Below are 17,785 nucleotides of genomic sequence, written 5' to 3'. Positions count from 1 at the left end.
GAAATCTGATGACAGACAGGAAGAGGCTGTTCCTAAAAGGTTGAACATGGAGCATGTGTGTCATCAGGCTTCTGTCCCTCCTCCCTGATGGTAGTAACGAGAAGAGGGCATGTCCTAGATCATGATGGCCCTTAATGGTGGATGCCGCTTTCTTGAGGCATTGCATTGAAGATGTCCTTGATATTCGGAGAGGATGGTATCTCTCCTGTAATATGATGGGATTTATCTTGCTCGGCAGCCTCACATGTGACATTTTGTCAAAGGCCTAGTGAAAATCCAAGTACACTACATCCACTAACATTCCTTTTTTTAATTTATCCTGCCTGTTACTTCTTCAAAGAATTCCAACAGATCCCGTTTAAGGAAACCATGCAGACCTCAGCCTATTTTATCATCTGCCAAGTACCCTGAAACCACATCCTTAATAATGGAATCTAACGTCTTTCCAACCACCGAAATCAAGATAGCTGACCTATAATTTACTTTTCAAAAAAAAACCTCCCTCTTATTTCTTCATCTTCTATCATCGTGGTATCCATCATTAAATACCCTCACCACCCAGGACATGCCCACTGACCATTTCTACCATCAGGCAAAAGGTACAGGAGGCTGGAGACACACACGATGTTTTTGGAACAAACAAGTCCTTGGTCTTGCTGATATTGAGTGCAAGGCTGTTACTGCGACACCACTTAAACAGCTGATCTATTGCGCTACTGTACAGCCCCTTGTCAGCATCTGTGATTCTGCCAACAACAGCTAACTGAGACTGAAGCAAGTGTGGTCCCTCAAATTCACTGGAACTGGAGAAGCACATTTTATTTGGCCAGAATGAGAGAAACCAATAACCCCACTTACATTCTCTAATTCCATCTTAAAACTAGAAGAGTTAAGGGTGGGCTTAACTTGTGCTTTCTTCAAACATCCCACTGATATTTATCCTAAATGCCCATTTTGGATTTATCATAAAGCTGCAAGAAACGTGGAATAGTACCGTGGAGAAGTATCCAACTAACTAATCTGTCTTAAACACAGTCACGATTAGTTAGTGAAAGCATAAGTCACTTCTATGCTGTTCAACACAAAATTAATATTCTTTCACAAAATAGGGGCAAATTCAAAGTATCTTCTTCTAGAACACTGATAAAATGAGTCTTAAAGAGGACTTAAATGACATAAATAAAATGACATAAAAGCAAAAATATTAAATTATTTAAAATGTGCCATTAAATCAGCTATCACTCCATTTTATAACAAGGAACATTTGCTACACCCTCCTAGCACCACTTTTTCCCCCTGCGCAAAGCAGAAATCAAACTAGTTTTATTTTTAAAAAGGATCTGCAGCTATTCAAAGTTCCTAGTTACTACATAAGCCTTTCAAATTCCAGCAACTTTCTCAGAATGAAGACTCAGGAGGATTAATCAGAGCTTGGCTGTTAGATACAGAAATGCTTGCAATAAACTTATGTATTCATTGAGATATAGCTGACATTGTGCAAACAGTTTTCCCAACACCATCTTCCAAAGCTGATGCACCATATACTATAAACACATCAGAAGATCCATAATCGACCAATAGTACTGTATCCTTAAAGGATATCAACTCACTGGCTGGAGGATGCGAACAGTCGCTGTGCAACAATAATCAGTTTTGCATACCCTTCGCTGACAAATCTCAATGCCCTGTATGTGTCCCAAGTTGCATTATGACCAGAAAACAGCAGGGGAAAATGATCATGTTAAAATTCAGGACAGGAAGATATCATTAGCATTTCTGATATGCCAGGACCCTTCTCTGGCTACTATGAGGCTCTGCATGACTACTTGACAGCCTTCATTGTCATCAGTGCTGACAATCCCTGCAAAGTGCAAGGCAGCAAGTATGAATAAATTGCATTAAATTAAAAGCCACAAGCTTGATAAATCTCTACAGTAGCATCATACTCTTGTCAGGCATGATCCTTTCCAAGCAGCTGGCTTTATTTTCAGACATTCATCAACCAGCAAGTCAGGCAAGATGGAACGTCGCCACCTTGATAGGGGCAACTGATGCAAAAGTAACAGGAAATGAGTGGCACCAGCACTTTCCTGTCTCCTCTGGGCAAATAAAAAAAATCAGTATGATGAACAAGCAGTGATTGGAAACATCATGGGCTAATCAAGCTCGCTGAGTGTAATGCATTTCCCATGTCACTCCTGATCTTTCATCCAACACAATACTCAGCCCAGAGAATGCTGTCACAGACCAACAAAGCCTATTTTGTAATTCAAAGGGCTCAAAAGATACTTTGGGCTTGAAGACATGTAGCACTTCCTGCTGCCTACGTTAGCAAGTGTAAACTGGAAGTTGGATCAGTAATACTTCTCATTCAATATCTATTTCTAGTGAAATGGTGTTAAAAGATTTAGTAGAGTAATTAGTCCTCAGGCTTTCATCTTACAGGTTCCAGACCTCTAACACTGACAGGCCACAAATTTAATCTAAAGATTGATGCTGCAGATTTAATATGAATCTTCATTTAATCCATCACATTTGCAAGTCAATAATTTGACTTCAACACAACTAAAGATCAGCAGTTTGTAGACAAGTTCATAGGCAATCATAATGAAGTTGCTGGCCCATAGCAGATGGTGTTGTCAGCCATTCAGCACATGTAAACACTGATTTGTTCCCTGCGCATTTTCTGTTTAAATGTTCGTATGAACCAAAAGGGCAGTGATGTTTTACAAAAGCCTCTAATAAAATGAACACAATTAAATGGCCCATGTGAAACTAGTGAATATAACATTAATTTTCTTTAAAATCAAGCTAGTTTTCTGAACTTCAACTTGGTTTCTGGGAACTTTGTACACATTTGGCATGGGAGGGGAAGGGGAAGTCAGATTACTGAGAAGGAGGAAACAGTATCAAAGTTAGAAATAACTAGTTTGTGACTTCCAAGATAAAAGTAAAATTTAAATATCAGAGCACTAGGAGAGCTTAATGAACGTCTGGATCTAATCAATTAAGCAACATTTGAACCCTCCTCTTGGTTCCCTTGAATCAAATCCTCATGAGATCGCCATTTAAAAACAAATAAAACACTGCCTGCAGCAAGTTTTTTTTTTAAATGTTTTCATACAGTATTGATAACACTTTAAAAATGTCTGAAGCCAAATATAAACCATTCCTACCTTCTTGAGCAGTATTAGGATCTCTACTGTTACTGGGTCCACAAGTGCTGTACAGTGAAGCAAGATCTTGTGGGTTGCAGGAATTCAAAATTTTCAATACATTCCAATGAGAATCAATTCCACTCAACTCCAAGGGTGATCCTGGCTTAGTCGATACCCCTGTGCTTCTTGCCTGAATAGGGGATATCTCCTGAGATAGTTTCATATTTCTTCCTTGGATACTCCTCCTGATTCCAAATGAAAGCTGATCATTTCTTAAAGGACTATTTATTTTCATTCTTTTAGCTGTAGGCTCATGCGAGTCCAAACCTCCCTGATTCTCAGACACATTAGTAAGACACATTTTGCTAACATTTGAAGCCCAGTGACTGTCATATCTAAACAAAGGTCCCATGGGTCCTTCAGATTCATAGTCCAACTTAGTACCAGACTTTTCGGACATATTTCTCTTACTAGTACCAGCTTCTGAGGATCCATTTATTTCTGTCTTTTGCACAACCTCTTGCATCTGTCTAGTTTCAGAATGTACAGATCCATAGCTTTCAAGATGTATGTTAGGATTCTGGGTCACCTTGAATGCTTTAAAGTCACCAGATCTAGAATCTGCTGCAGAGGGAAGGAGATTATTGCACAGAGACTGGTGAGAGGAAGATGATGATTTTGCCTTTCCAGGTAGCAAGTCTGAAGCATCCGGTGGACCGGCTGGTAGTGGTGACTTGGTCCGGCGTGAAAATGGTTTGCTCATTTCTTTGGTGGCAAGCAAAGAAGAAACATTTTTACCTAATAGTGCAGGAGGGCATCCAGTGCGCCTGCTTTTAATTGACTCGTTATGAAAAGCATTTCGAAATCCATTTATTGGACTTAGGTCAGGATTATATTTATGTACCAACCTTTGGTGCATCACTAAGACCTCTGGGTAAAAAGTTCTGTAGGTACAATATGGACATGTATTGCTCTGTAAGGCACTCTTGGAAAATGAGGTAGGTGCATTTCCCTGAGGACTACTACCACTGCACAGGCTTTGCTGATATATTGTGGTACAAAGATTTAAAGGCTTTTCTGATAAGCTGGATTCATATTTATCACAGTAGTCCTCCATGTTACCTCTAGCACTAATGTAGCATTGGTCATTTATTGAAGTGGATTCCACCTTCGTACTTCTAGCAATATTCTCTTGTGCATTATTTTCTGCCATTAAACATTCCTCCAAGACCTTGGAATCATCCAGCTCAATAACAACCTTTGTATCGGAGTTACTTCTCTGCAGCTCAGCCACCAGATTTTCATCCTTCGATTCCTCACCATATGGAACAGGCAAAAGTGTTTTGCAGAAGATCTGTCGATTGTGATGGAAACTTGTACTTGTGTTCAGGTCTGGGTATTCCCTACTCATATTTGAAAAATCAGCGTTTTGAAAAATTGGGCTAGTAGATGAATGAATCCGTTTCTGTTTCCCCCGAGGAAAGTCTGCATCTAAATCTTTGGCACTGCCCAACGAATCTGTAAACAACCTTTTGCCGTCTGCAGATTCTTGAACAGGTTCACTGATTTCTTTTGGTGCTACTTCCAATTTTGCAGATGCCAATGAATTCTTCAGAGGTTCACTCCTTTCTTCAGTTCTTTTCTGCTCACCCTTGTGATGTCGCTCCAAATGATACTTGAGTGAGGTTTTCTGAGCTGCAGCATAGTCACAGAGAGGACATCTATGCGGTTTTTCACCTGAAACAAAAAGTGAAGTTTACTTGTTTTAAATATGCCACAACATTAGAACAGTCTGCAATTATTAAAACCTTAAAAAAAATCCATAATCCAGAAGCTCAAAGTAATTGAATGATCAGATCTGTAACTGAAATTATTTCAATCTTGAGAATCATGTGCCACTAATGAGACAAAAGGAGAGAAAATGATCTAGTGACATTTTTATGATGAAGCAAAAGCTGACCACCATTAAAGAGGAAGTTTCATTGCTAGCAGTGTGTTTTTATAATTATGAGATTGATACAATAATCTGAAGCAATACATACAAAATACTGGAGGAACTCAGCAGGTCAGGTGGCTTCTATGGAAATTCATGAACAGTCAATGCTTTGGGCCAAGACCCTTGTTTAAAGCTGGAAAGGAAGGGGGAAGACGCCAGAATAAAAAGGTGATGGAAGGGGAAGCCAGGAGGGTGGGAAAGGTAAAGGGCTGGAAGAAGGAGGAATCTGTTCAGAGAGGAGAGAGGACCTTAGGAGAAAGGGGAGGAGGAGGGGAAGTGTTAGGCAGTTAAGAGAGGTGAAAGACCAGAGTGGGGAATATCTGGGAAAGGAAGGGGGGGAATAATACAATAACCTGTTTTGTTTTAAAATAAACACCATCTACGAGTAAGGCAATCAAGAATTATGAATGACACAATGACACCCCTGACACCCCTCAGGTTTCGCATCTAGGTGTGTAAGGAAATTGGGCAAGATGTGCAAGCTTACAGCATTGGGGCATCACCTCTAAAGAAGACATGATAAAATTCTCATGGGAGCAGCTAATGATACGAGTATAGCAGAGCTTCTGGGAGTAGTTACCCTCAGACAGCCATGCCAAGTCCTTAAAAAGGCAGAAATACATGTTTCAATTTAGCATAATGTATCAGACATTTAATGGACTGTAAATTAAATGATCAGGATGGGCTAGGTATTCAGGGATTCATCTCTGAACCTGGACGAGTATGCTGCAGTCGTTACTGACTTCATTAAAACCTGTGTGGATGAATGTGTACCCACAAAGACTCACTGTACATTCCCAAACCAAAAGCCGTGGATGAACCAGAAGGTACGTCATCTGCTGAAGGCTAGATCTATGGAATTCAAGTCCGGCGACCCAGGCCAGTACCAGAAAACCAGCTATGATTTGTGGAGGGCTATTTCAAGGGCAAAGAGACAATTTCAAATGAGGTTGGAGGTGACATCAGATACACGGCAACCCTAGCAGGGTTTGCAAGACATTACTTCCTACAAAGTGAAACCCAATAGCATGAATGGCTGCGATGTTTCACTACCAGATCAACTCAACGCCTTCTATGCACGCTTTAAAAGGGAGAACACAACTACAGCTGTGAAGATCCCTGCTACACCTGATGACCCTGTGGTCTCAGAGGTTGATGTTAGGCTGTCTTTAAAGAGAGTGAACCCTTGCAAGGCAGAAGGTCCCAATGGAGTACCTGGTAAGGCTCTGAAAACCTGTGCCAACCAACTAGTGGAAGTCTTCAAGGACATTGTCAACCCCTCACTGCTGCAGGCAGAAGTTCCCACTTGCTTCAAAAAGGCAATAATTATACCAGCGCCTAAGAATAATAATGTGGGCTGCTTTAATGACTATTGCCTGGTAGCACTCACATCTACAGTGATGAAATGCCTTGACAGGTTGGTGATGTGTAGACTGAACTCCTGTCTCAGCAAGGACCTGGACCCATTGCAATTTGTCTATCACCACAATAGGTCAATGGCAGGTGCAATCTCAATAGCTCACCACACGGCTTTAGATCACCTGGACAACACAAGCACCTACGTCAGGATGCTGTTCATCAACTATAGCTCAGCATTTAATACCATCATTCCCACAATCCTGATTGAGAAGCCTGGGCCTCTACAATTTAACTCTCGACTTCCTAACTGGAAGACCACAATCTCTGTGGATTGGGGATAACATCTCCCCCTTGCTGACGATCAACACTAGCGCACCTCAGGGGTGTGTGCTTAGCCCCCAGCTCAACTCTCTATATACACATGACTGTGTGGCTAGGTATAGCTCAAATACCACCTATAAAGTTGCTGACGTCACAACCATTGTTGGTAGAATCTCAGGTGGTGATGAGAGGGCATACAGGAGTGAGATATGCCAACTAGTGGAGTGGTGCCGCAGCAACAACCTGGCACTCAACATCAGTAAGATGAAAGAGCTGATTGTGGACTTCAGGAAGGGCAAGACAAAGGAACACATAACAATCCTCATAGAGGGATCAGAAGCGGAGAGAGTGAGCAGTTTCAAATTCCCGGGTGTCAAGATCTCCGAGGATCTAACCTGGTCCCAACGATGTAGTTATAAAGAAAGCAGACAGCAGCTATACTTCATTAGGAGTTTCATGTCAACAAATACACCTGAAAACTCCTATAGTTGTACCATGGAGAGCATTCTGCCAGGCTGCATCACTGTCTGGTATTGGGGGGGGGGGGGGTGCTACTGCACTGGACCAAAAGAAGCTGCAATTGCAGCGGGTTGTAAATCTCGTCATCTCGTCAGCTTCATCTTGGGTACTTGCCTGGAATGTACCCAGGACATCTTCAGGGATCGGTGTCTCAGAAAGGCAGTGTCCATTATCAAGGACCTCCGGCACCCGGAGCATGCCCTTTTCTTACTGTTATCATCAGGTACGGTACAGAAGCCTGAAGACACACACTCAGCCACTCAGTAACAGCTTCTTCCCCTCTGCCATCGAATTCCTAAATGGAACATTGAATCTTGGGACACTACCTCACTTATTTTTTTAAAAAAATATACAGTATTTCTGTTTTTGCATGTTTTAAAAAAAATCTATTCAATATATGTATACTGTAATTGATTTACATTATTATTATTATTATGTGCTAGATTATGTATTGCATTGAACTGCTACAGCTAAGTTAACAAATTTCAGGTCACACGCCGGTGATAATAAACCTGATTTTGATTGGATTTCTCATAAAGGCAGCAACTGGAGATTAATATCTACATGCTTCTGTGCCCAAAATAAATATACAGTAAAACTCTTGATCTTGCACATCTACAATTTTAGTGGTGCCTGACTGGCAGATTTTCCTGATTACTGGATATAATATCCAAACAATTTATTTTTGAAATACACAGAGATATGCATTACTGTAATAATCTCGGTCATACTAAAAAGAGCTAATAAGACTTTAAATCTCATATCCAACAGTGGTGTCACAGGAGTTGCCAGTCCTGTTGAACTCAATGTAGGACTCCAGTTCCAGATTTTCCCTCAGAGCTTACTCCCGAAGCTTACCCCATGAGTGGCTATAGCTGCAAGGCAGAGGAGGCTTGAGATCAGAATTCTCCTCTTAGATGAGCTGCCAACCACTGTTGACGAACTCCACCTGCTTGTAACCCTTGACACCTTTACTAATCAAGAACCTATCAACTTTCACAGAGATGAATTGGGTCCACAGCTGTCCATGGCAATAAATTCCATAGATTCACCACCCACTGGCAAAAGAAACTGCTCCTCACTTTATACAAGTACAGGATAGTTAGCCTTGCAAATGTGTACCAGAGCCAATTGTAACCCAACACTCTATATCCAGCTTTTCTCCACATCTTTTATTTTCCGGAATTCATGGGTGATGTGGGGAAAAGAGGAAAATTCCAAGTCCAGGAAATATACATCCTATTTTTCAGCTAACAATTCTGACTGCTTGGAAGTACTGAATTTTAATTAATGTATCAAATTGAATACAGTGATATAATGCCAACAAGTCAGAAGTAGAATGGCAAGGTGAATTGTTAACTAGATAGACGTAGAATAAATCATGCAAATAATCAGGTACCATCAAAAGTTAATAAACCCTTAATTACTGCCATAAAGATCTGGGTTATTTATTTACTTTAACGATTGATTGGGATACAGCCCTTCCGGCCCCTTGAGCTGTGCCCCCCAGAAACCCCCAATAAATCCACAGCCTTATCATGGGACAATTCACACTGACCCAATTGGTAGGAAGCAGGAGCACCCGGAGGAAACCTCTTTACAGACAGCGGCAGGAACTGAACCCGGATCACTGGTACTGAAAACTGTGGCAACCGCTATGCTACCATTAAGTATATAGATTGGGAGAAGTCCAATGGACTTAAATTTGACCACTAGGAGAATATGAATTATAGGAATGTTGCAATAAATATGCACAGTACAAAAGTTTTTTTTGGTCATTGTATTTAAAAGTCCAAAAGGTTAAAACAGGACACTATATGATGGAAAATACATTGCAAGCTCCTGGCCAATAAAGCAAGTTGTATAGGTTGCAGAAGGGGCAATTCAATTTAAATTGAACTCCCAATTATGGAGCATGTGTGTTAAAGATAATTTTTTTGGGAAGGTGCTCATAGGTGCCCTTTTTAGGCTTTAATTAGATAGATAAAGATATATAGATATACTTTATTAATCCCAAGGGAAATTTGGTTTCGTTACAGCCGTACCAACCAACAATAGAGCATAAATATAGCAATACAAAAAACCCCAACAATCAAACAACAAAATGCAAACTATGCCCAATGGGAAATAAGTCCAGGACCAGTCTATTGGCTCAGGGTGTCTGACCCTCCACGGGAGGAGCTGCATGTTCGATGGCCACAGGCAGGAACGACCTCCCGTGCCAAGTGTTGTATCACGGTGGAATATGGCCGAAGTCCAACAGTAAAAAGTTCAATATCCAGTCTGCAAACATGTTCCTCGATCGTAATATGCCCCGGATTGCACAAGAACCAACAAGAAACAAGATTGTGCTATTGTTAACTCACAGGAAAACAGGATATGTGAAACAGACTTCCAGAAAGGATGGGTTAAATGATGGTGTGAAGAGGGACTGGATCACCAATGTAAAGAGTGATGGTACTGCTTAACAGCAAAATAAAACATCTCACTAAATTCTGCCCTTTGCAATAGCAACATAGCAGTAAGTGTAGTCCCACTGGTTGCAGGCTTTATCCTGCATGTTTGAAACATTCCTTGTATGCAGCAGTGAACAATAACACAGGCAGGAAGTGAAAAAAAACAAGTAGATGAATGACAAAGGCAATCTGACCACAAAGACCTCTCTTTTAACAACTTAAATACTTTAGTATGTCTCAACTCATGATGGTTCTAACCCAATTTTCCCCTGTAGCACTGTAACAAGCCTTCACCAGGAAATGCAGACACACCTGTATGAATCCTGAGATGAATATTGAGGTAATAGTTTGAACGAAAAGACTTTCCACAGTAACTGCATTCACCAGATGAGCCAGACTCTCTGCTTCTTCCTCGTTCTGAGCCATCCTCACTCCGATCTGGGGGGAAAAAGGTTTAAAAGTCCATCATTCCTCTCAAATTATTCACAAAGTGTAAATATCTTTACCTGAATTTACGAGGATAGCCGATGTGCAAAAAAGCTATTTGACTGACCTAATTTTAAAAAGTATTGGAAATATACTACAAAGTGTTTCAATTCCCATATTCCCTTACTACAGTAGGAAACCATTTGCCCACAATCTAACCAAGCTCAGAGCAATCACATTCCCCTGCTTATTTCTCTATACCATCAGGCATGTCTTCGGGACATGGGAGGAAAATCCATTCAGACACCAGGAGAACATTTAAAAACTCCACACCGACAGTCATAGAGCTTAAGACCCAACTTGGATCACTGGACTCCAGGCGGCAACATTATCTGCTGTTGAATTGTGCCATCCTTAATCTTGGAGGTGTAATAGTTTTACACAAAACCTAACTGCAACTGCGTAGGGTGATCAAATGCAAAGATACACACTTTCACCACGGACTTTGTTTCTACTACCTCCTGTTGCAAACATATTGCCAAAACAAGTCAAAGCGCTTGTGTTCCGTAAGCGAGTTTCAGTAAAACAACAGGGGAAACGACGTGGTGCAGCAGTGAACTGAGTAGGGTCATCTAGATTTGGAACCTTTGTGTACACTTTACAAATTAAGAAACCTTGCAAATGACCACTGTCGATCGATCCCTAAAATCAAACTACATCAGGGTAATATACCTCAAAAAAAGCAAGTGATATGAACTATTATAATGTACCAATGTTACTAAAAGCCATCTACTTAAAGTTTAAACACATGATATGAACTAGATAGGACATGCCCGAGAAAGTTTAAACACATTTTAGAGTGTACATTTTCACTCTGAAATGCAACTTATTTATATGCTTAATTTGTACATGGATCATCCCTTTTATACATTGATGATCTGAGTGTCATTTCCTCTTTTAGTCTTGCGACCCACACTATAATGGATTAAGACCTATGCCAGCAAAGTTCATAATCCCAAATGAGCTAAACTGTAGCAGTGAACTGAGTAGTGTAACCCAGATCTGGAATTTATTTGCAACAGGTTGGCAGTACTGAAGTGAACTGCAAGTGTCCCAGATGAGTTGATGCACTACCAGCACACAAGTCACTCTTGTCCATTCCTGATCTCCCAATCGCACATCACGTCCAGCTATCAGATTTACACCAGAACAGCAGTATCAATAGCAACTCAATTCATTCGATGAGATTAATGATGCTGTGGGGAAAGTGAAGTGCAAAAGTCTACTTATTTTATTATCTTTGAAACTACTTGATGCAGAAAAGCTTTTAAGTTCCCACATAGTAGTCTGGTCCAGAACGTTAAGGCACAAGGGAACTGAGTTGATTTGAATGAGAATGCAGGGAACATCAGAGACGACATGAGAATTGAAGTTGCAGATAGCAAAGAAGGTTCTTCAAGGCTGCAGTGGGACATAGATCACTGAAAAGTTTAATGGGGCACTGGCAAGTGGAACTTAATTCAGGTAAGTGTGAGGTAATGCACTTGAGGACAGATTCTGGAAGTACACATTAAGCAAAAGGTAGGGACCATGGGAGTTTTGGTGGACAGAATTATTTCGGAGTGCAGACCCATAGCTCTCTGGAACTGGCTCTGTGGGTGAATGGACGAGGAGAAAAAGCACTTGCCTTTGTAACCCAAGGCAAATTTGGAGATCAATGCCTGGAATATTGTGTGTAATTCTGTCACCCCACTCTAGGAATGATGTGGTAGCAACAGAGAGAGTGCAGAAGAGATTAACCAGAATACTGCCTGGAAATAAAGGTTGAAGTTACAAGGAAATAGGATAGGTCGGGTTTATTCTCATTGGAATGTAAACAGCTGATGGGTGAATTTATACAGGTCTATAAAATTATGAGGAGTATGGATAGAGAAAATAGAGTCTTCATTTCACAGAGGAATCTAGAACTAGGAGACCAAGTTTATGTGGAGAAGTTTAAAGGAGATCTGAGCCACAAGATTTTCTACTCAGTGTTGTGAATATCTGCAACAATCTGCCAGAGGGAGTTTTTAAAAAAGGAATTTGAGCACATAATTATATTGAAAAGTCAGAGGGATACAGGACTAATGGGATTAGCATAGACAGCCAGCATGAGGTGGGTCATATTGGACTATCTGTACTATGCTATTTTATACTGTATTTTTAAATAAAAGTTACAATTTAGATGTGATTTAACTACTTTTTTAAAAAAAAATCTCTGAATAAACACAGTCCAAATCTGTCAGATACCCTAACTTTAACAGAGAAGCTGTGCCTCCAGCCTTATTTCCTATTCAAAGGTTTTCTGAAGACGAGTGTCTGTGAAACATCAGTTATAGCCTAGATGCTGTTGAAGATGCACTATATCCCAATGCCCCACTCTCGATTGTTAATCAGAGGATGGTTCAGTTTTGGGAATACTGTACCATATTAGCATGGGCAGCAGCGTGATGATATGTCAAATCGAAAACTGTTCAGCTCAACGGGAATAGAATTGTAACCATGGGCATCAGTTATCGTCCCACAGTGAAAGTAAAACTAACAAGTGGAGGGGCTGTAGCTACAATAAAGAAAGCTATCGAAGTTGCCACTATTGGAATTACATTTGACATTGTAAATTGCAGGGATACTAGACTGTTCATAGTTAGCCTAGGGCTCTGAGCAAATAAATGCAGGGATACAAACAAAAATTATAAAAATTATAAATCATACATTATAATCATATCAAAGTTGCAGTTGCAATCTGTGGCAACTAGATAGATCTGTACACAGTCCTGAAGTATTTTCTTAACATCATCACCGAAGCATTATCAAAACTAGTAGTTTAATTCTTTAAGCCACTGTTGTGTTGCCACTGGAGTGCTGATCATGACATTTGATGCATCACCAAAACCACTTTTACACATTTTGCAATAAATTGAATCAAATGTTTACTTTGAAAATCCCCTGAAGCTCTATCTCAGCTAAAGGACAAGTATTGAAATACTCTTGCTACAACTGGAAATATAAAAACTATAAAACTAGCATTGTAGAGCAATTTCACAGGTATTGTAGATGAAAACACATTCTCTCTCAGTCCCAAAACACTCAGCATAGTAATAATGCTGTTTTATATCAAGGTATTTCTGATTGAGGCAGGAGCACATAAATGCATTGTCTATTCATTAAAGACTGCAAGTCAAGGAGAGAAAATAATAGATATATTAAATTCTGCAAATGACAAATACGAAGACTGCTTAAAAAAAAACATACTGAAAGGAAGGAAATATCAGGACAGGTCAGCTATATTAGTTTCCAATCTTCCCGGTGACAAATATCATTGAAACTTTTATTCAGTTGAAAGCTATTTTATTAATAGAAGTATTGTAATGACCCATGCAATTCTGGATATATCAACAGTTTGGTGAACCAAAAATAATTCTGCTGTAATAAAATGGTTGACCACTAGATGGTGCAATTGTACCATAATCTCAAAAATTAACAACAATTTATAAATTTAGAGTCATCAGATTGAATGTTGAAAGAAATAAAAGGGCATTCAAATTTTAGATTTTATCATGGTAGATTGGCCAACCAAGAACCCTTTAAACAAGGATATGCACACATTTAAACCTTTTAAATTTGAAGTTGATCGAATGCAATTAAGTTAAAATATAAACAGAAAGGAACACATCAACAGGACTGGCAATTCAGGGGAAAAAGTGAAACTAGTTTTAACTCCCCAGAATATTTATCTAGCTAGTTATGATTTTCAGTGGAGAGAATGAACACAGTAGGGACTACACCACTGTACCTATGCTTGAATCCATCCAACCAGCACCCAAAAAAACAACGGTTTCCCAAAGGTTGCCAACAGCCTTTGCCTCCCTAACTAGCATGGTGTTATCTAACTGCTTTGGGTTGTATTCACCTGACCCTCATCTCCCTCACATCAATGCTGGAGGCTGTTGGCCTGCAATGTCTTCTCCCAAGCCTGCTTTCTTACCACCGGTGTCTACTGACAGCCTTTCCTTCAAAATGAAGATATCCACAAGCGGGCAGCCTCCTTATCAAACCTCATCCCTAAATCAGTTCCCTAGTGACCAACTTTTTCTCTTTTGTAGTTTCACAAAACCCTAATCCTTGAGTTTGGATGCCGGGGGATTTGAGCATTGCAATGACAAAACCCCAGTCATCTTTGTTCAGTTTCAAATTTCCATTGTTGTGACATCATTAAAATCGAAAATTCCATTTGTCCACATGACACCGGCCCTGGCCTGTCTCAGTTCACTGGCTGCTAAAACTCTCATTCTTCCCTTTCATTATATTTGGACAATTACTATTATATAGTCTTGGCCTGTCTTTACCTCAAAGTCATTCTCTCCCATCCCTCAACGTCCCCCCCCCCCCCAATACCTTTTCTACACAGATACATCTGTGCCAGGGTTGCACGTGCACTAAATGTCATTCAGGCATCTGACTTTGTTTTAAGAAAACATTAATCTGATAAATTCCCATTCTGGGATTTCAATTTCTGGCATGGACATTCTCCACTTCCACTTTAATCACCTCCAGCCCTGCGAACACTGAGATCAGTGACTCAGTTTCTGCTCTCTTGCCTAACTGCTCAATCATTGGCAGCCATGTTTGCCAAGTCCTGAAATCTCTTCCAAAGCCGCCAACTCTTTCCTACAAAGCATACTTCAAAATCCCTTCTTCAAATCAGCTCATCTGCTGCCAATCCCCTCTTTCTTCGTGATCTCTAGATATTGCTTTACTGACTATAATGCAGCAGACTGAGCATTAGCTAATAATCTGAACTACTCAGGCAATTTAATTGCTATGTTAAACGTACTATATAAATGGAAACTATGTAGACCTTGTAGACATACCATTAGATGAACCATCATTAATAGCAGCTATAATCATCAACTCTGCCTTCAGCAGGCCCCTATATAAAAAGGTTGAGGAATGAGTTGGTCAATAATATTAGTAATAAAATACAAGCCAATTCTAAACAGTTCATTTCAATCCAAGCAGTGGGCCATCAAGAGTAATGTTGATAAGATACAGGTAATTATTCAAACTACAATCATGTAGCACAGTGCATTGTTGTTTTGTTTAAAGCTGACGTATTGTTTGGCATTCTGTGTCACGGAAGCGATTTTTAAAGAAGGCATTTTGGCGATGATTACATTACACTCATCTGATACTGCCACATGAACGCAATTTTCTGAAGTTCTAAAATGGGGAACAATTTTACATTATGCACAACAATTTGTACAGCAGTCATTCAGAAAAGGTAGCTCAACTTCACAATTTCTATTCCAAAACAAAATTATTCCTTCACTGGCAAAGAGATGAAAACAAGGAGGTAAAGATATTTGCATTGCTTCCAGGCTCATTTATTCAGTCCCTTTCTTCCAATAAGCACCAGGTAGGAAACTCCGTAATACAGACCTTGTGTGCGTATTTGTGGAGCCAGAAGTGAAAAATTTACACATCTTACTCACTTGGTTCACTTATTAATCTGTAACATGTTCAAGGCAATTGAGAGAACTGCCTCTGTCTGTGCTTTCATGTATTCTTATATTTCAAAAGATATCAAAATAACACACTGTACTATTGAGTTTTAATGGGGATATGCCATTAGTAGAAGCAGTAATAATGATACATCCGTGTGCAGTTCGAATATTTGCAACTGATCTGCAAAAATGTTCTGTAATAGATAATTTTGTTTTCTCTTCCCTTATCGTCTTTGACAATTTGGTTTATTATTAAGGAAGCTTAATATACTTTTTAAAAAAACATAATTAAAATCTATAATGGACTATGATTCATTTTATTCATTCAGTAGGGCTTGAATTTTAATGAACATTAGCTGAACAGTAAAAACCACAACATGCCCTAAAAATGCTTTAAAAAAATTGCTCTAAAACAGGTGCTGGTAGAAGGGGGCTCAAGTGTAACAACCACTTAAATAAAATTTGCGTAGCCCAAAAACTGACCTTACACACAAAATAATACAGTAAGTTCCATATGTTGTCCCCTTTAATTCATGCAATGATCCAAGAGAACTAGATGGCACATTTCTGTTAAGAAACCATGGCCTAGAAATTTAACCACAAAATGAGTTATCTTTTTAAATTTGTTTTTGGCAATAACTCCATTAACAATTTTTTTTTAATGTGAACACTATTTCAATAGTATGTTTGTCAAATCTAGAATTTGTCTGGGTATTTCGCATCACACGTTTAGAAAGAGATCTCAGGCAGCAGTGACTTGAAAATCTGAACTCCTCTTTCTACAGTTGTCTGGTCTATTGAGCACTTCCAGTCTTCTGTTATAATTTCAGATTTCCAGCATATGCAGGCATTCTGTTAATCACAGGCCACACTGACTCATTGATAACCACTCAACGCATCACGAGATCCTCAACTCAGTGAGCCCATGACCTGTCCCGTCGCCCTACTCCCCCAGGCCTGTCCCATCGCCCTACTCCCCCAGGCCCTGATCACAGTCTGAAAGTTGCAGCAAGGGAAGGATAGCCTGTGGCGTTTTAGTTGAGTGAGACCTTTGAAGTGAGACAGCTGGAGACACCTCTGCTTACTACAGATGAGATAGGCTGGGTTTACTGTGGCAGTGTGTACTCCAAACAGACAAGTGCGGTATCTGCAGTGAGATTTTTCCAGAAAGGTCTTCCCTAAGGCAGGGGTCCCCAACCTGTTTTGCATCGCGGACTGGTTTAATATTGATAATATTCTTGCGGACTGGCCGACCGGGGGGGGGGGGGGGCGGTGTTCAAGGAGGGTTAAACTCACCTCAACATATCTTTTACAGTTAGGGTTGCCAACTTTCTCACTCCCAAATAAGGGACAAAAGTAGCAGTCAAAACCCAGGACATTTACCCCAGGAAAGACTACCATGACCATGAAGCCTTGTGTGGCCACGTGTGTGCGCATGCGTGACGTGCGTATGTAATGTGCGCATGCGTGACGTGCGTATGTGATGTGCGCATGCGCGTACATGTCGATTTTTCCCCCACAAATCGGTTTTCCCTTCATCTTCCCAACTATACTGTACATACATTATTTCTACTTTATATAGGCTGTGTATTTATCACATCATTCCTGCTTTTACAATATGTTAGTGTTATTTTAGGTTTTATGTGTTATTTGGTATGATCTGTTAGGTTATTTTTTGGGTCTGGGAACTCTCAAAAATTTTTCCCATATAAATTAATGGTAATTGCTTCTTCGCTTCACGCCATTTCGGCATGGAAGGTTTCATAGGAACGCTCTTCCTTAGCGGGGGGGAAATACGGGACAAACCAATTTAGCCCAATATACGGGATGTCCCAGCAAATACAGGACAGTTGGCAACCCTATGTTCAAGTTCAACAGTGCGTGACAGGGAATGAGGAAAGGTGCAGCTGACTCATATCATTTCCTCACGGCCTGGTAGCACATGCTTTACTGCCCGGTTCCGGTCCGCGGCCCGGTGGTTGGGGACCATCCACCTTGCACAATGCG

General features: G+C 40.2%; 1 protein-coding gene across 9 annotated transcripts in view; it reads right to left on the bottom strand.

Moving 5' to 3' along the window:
* The window catches only part of znf217 (zinc finger protein 217), a 62,813-nt gene that overhangs the window by 8,147 nt on the left and 36,881 nt on the right, over positions 1 to 17,785 (bottom strand). For all 9 annotated transcript variants that reach the window (XM_063041486.1, XM_063041487.1, XM_063041485.1 and 6 more), the window contains exons 3-4: positions 10,122 to 10,247; positions 3,177 to 4,895 (exon numbers count right to left, since the gene is read on the bottom strand). In XM_063041486.1, the coding sequence (XP_062897556.1) occupies positions 3,177 to 4,895; positions 10,122 to 10,247 (1,845 nt within the window). The remainder of the gene's footprint in view (positions 1 to 3,176; positions 4,896 to 10,121; positions 10,248 to 17,785) is intronic.

This window comes from Mobula hypostoma, chromosome 2 (assembly GCF_963921235.1).
Source record: "Mobula hypostoma chromosome 2, sMobHyp1.1, whole genome shotgun sequence".
In the NCBI taxonomy this organism is placed as follows: domain Eukaryota; kingdom Metazoa; phylum Chordata; class Chondrichthyes; order Myliobatiformes; family Myliobatidae; genus Mobula; species Mobula hypostoma.
Note: the sequence above shows the minus strand (reverse complement) of the source record. Positions and strands in the feature narration are given on the sequence as shown.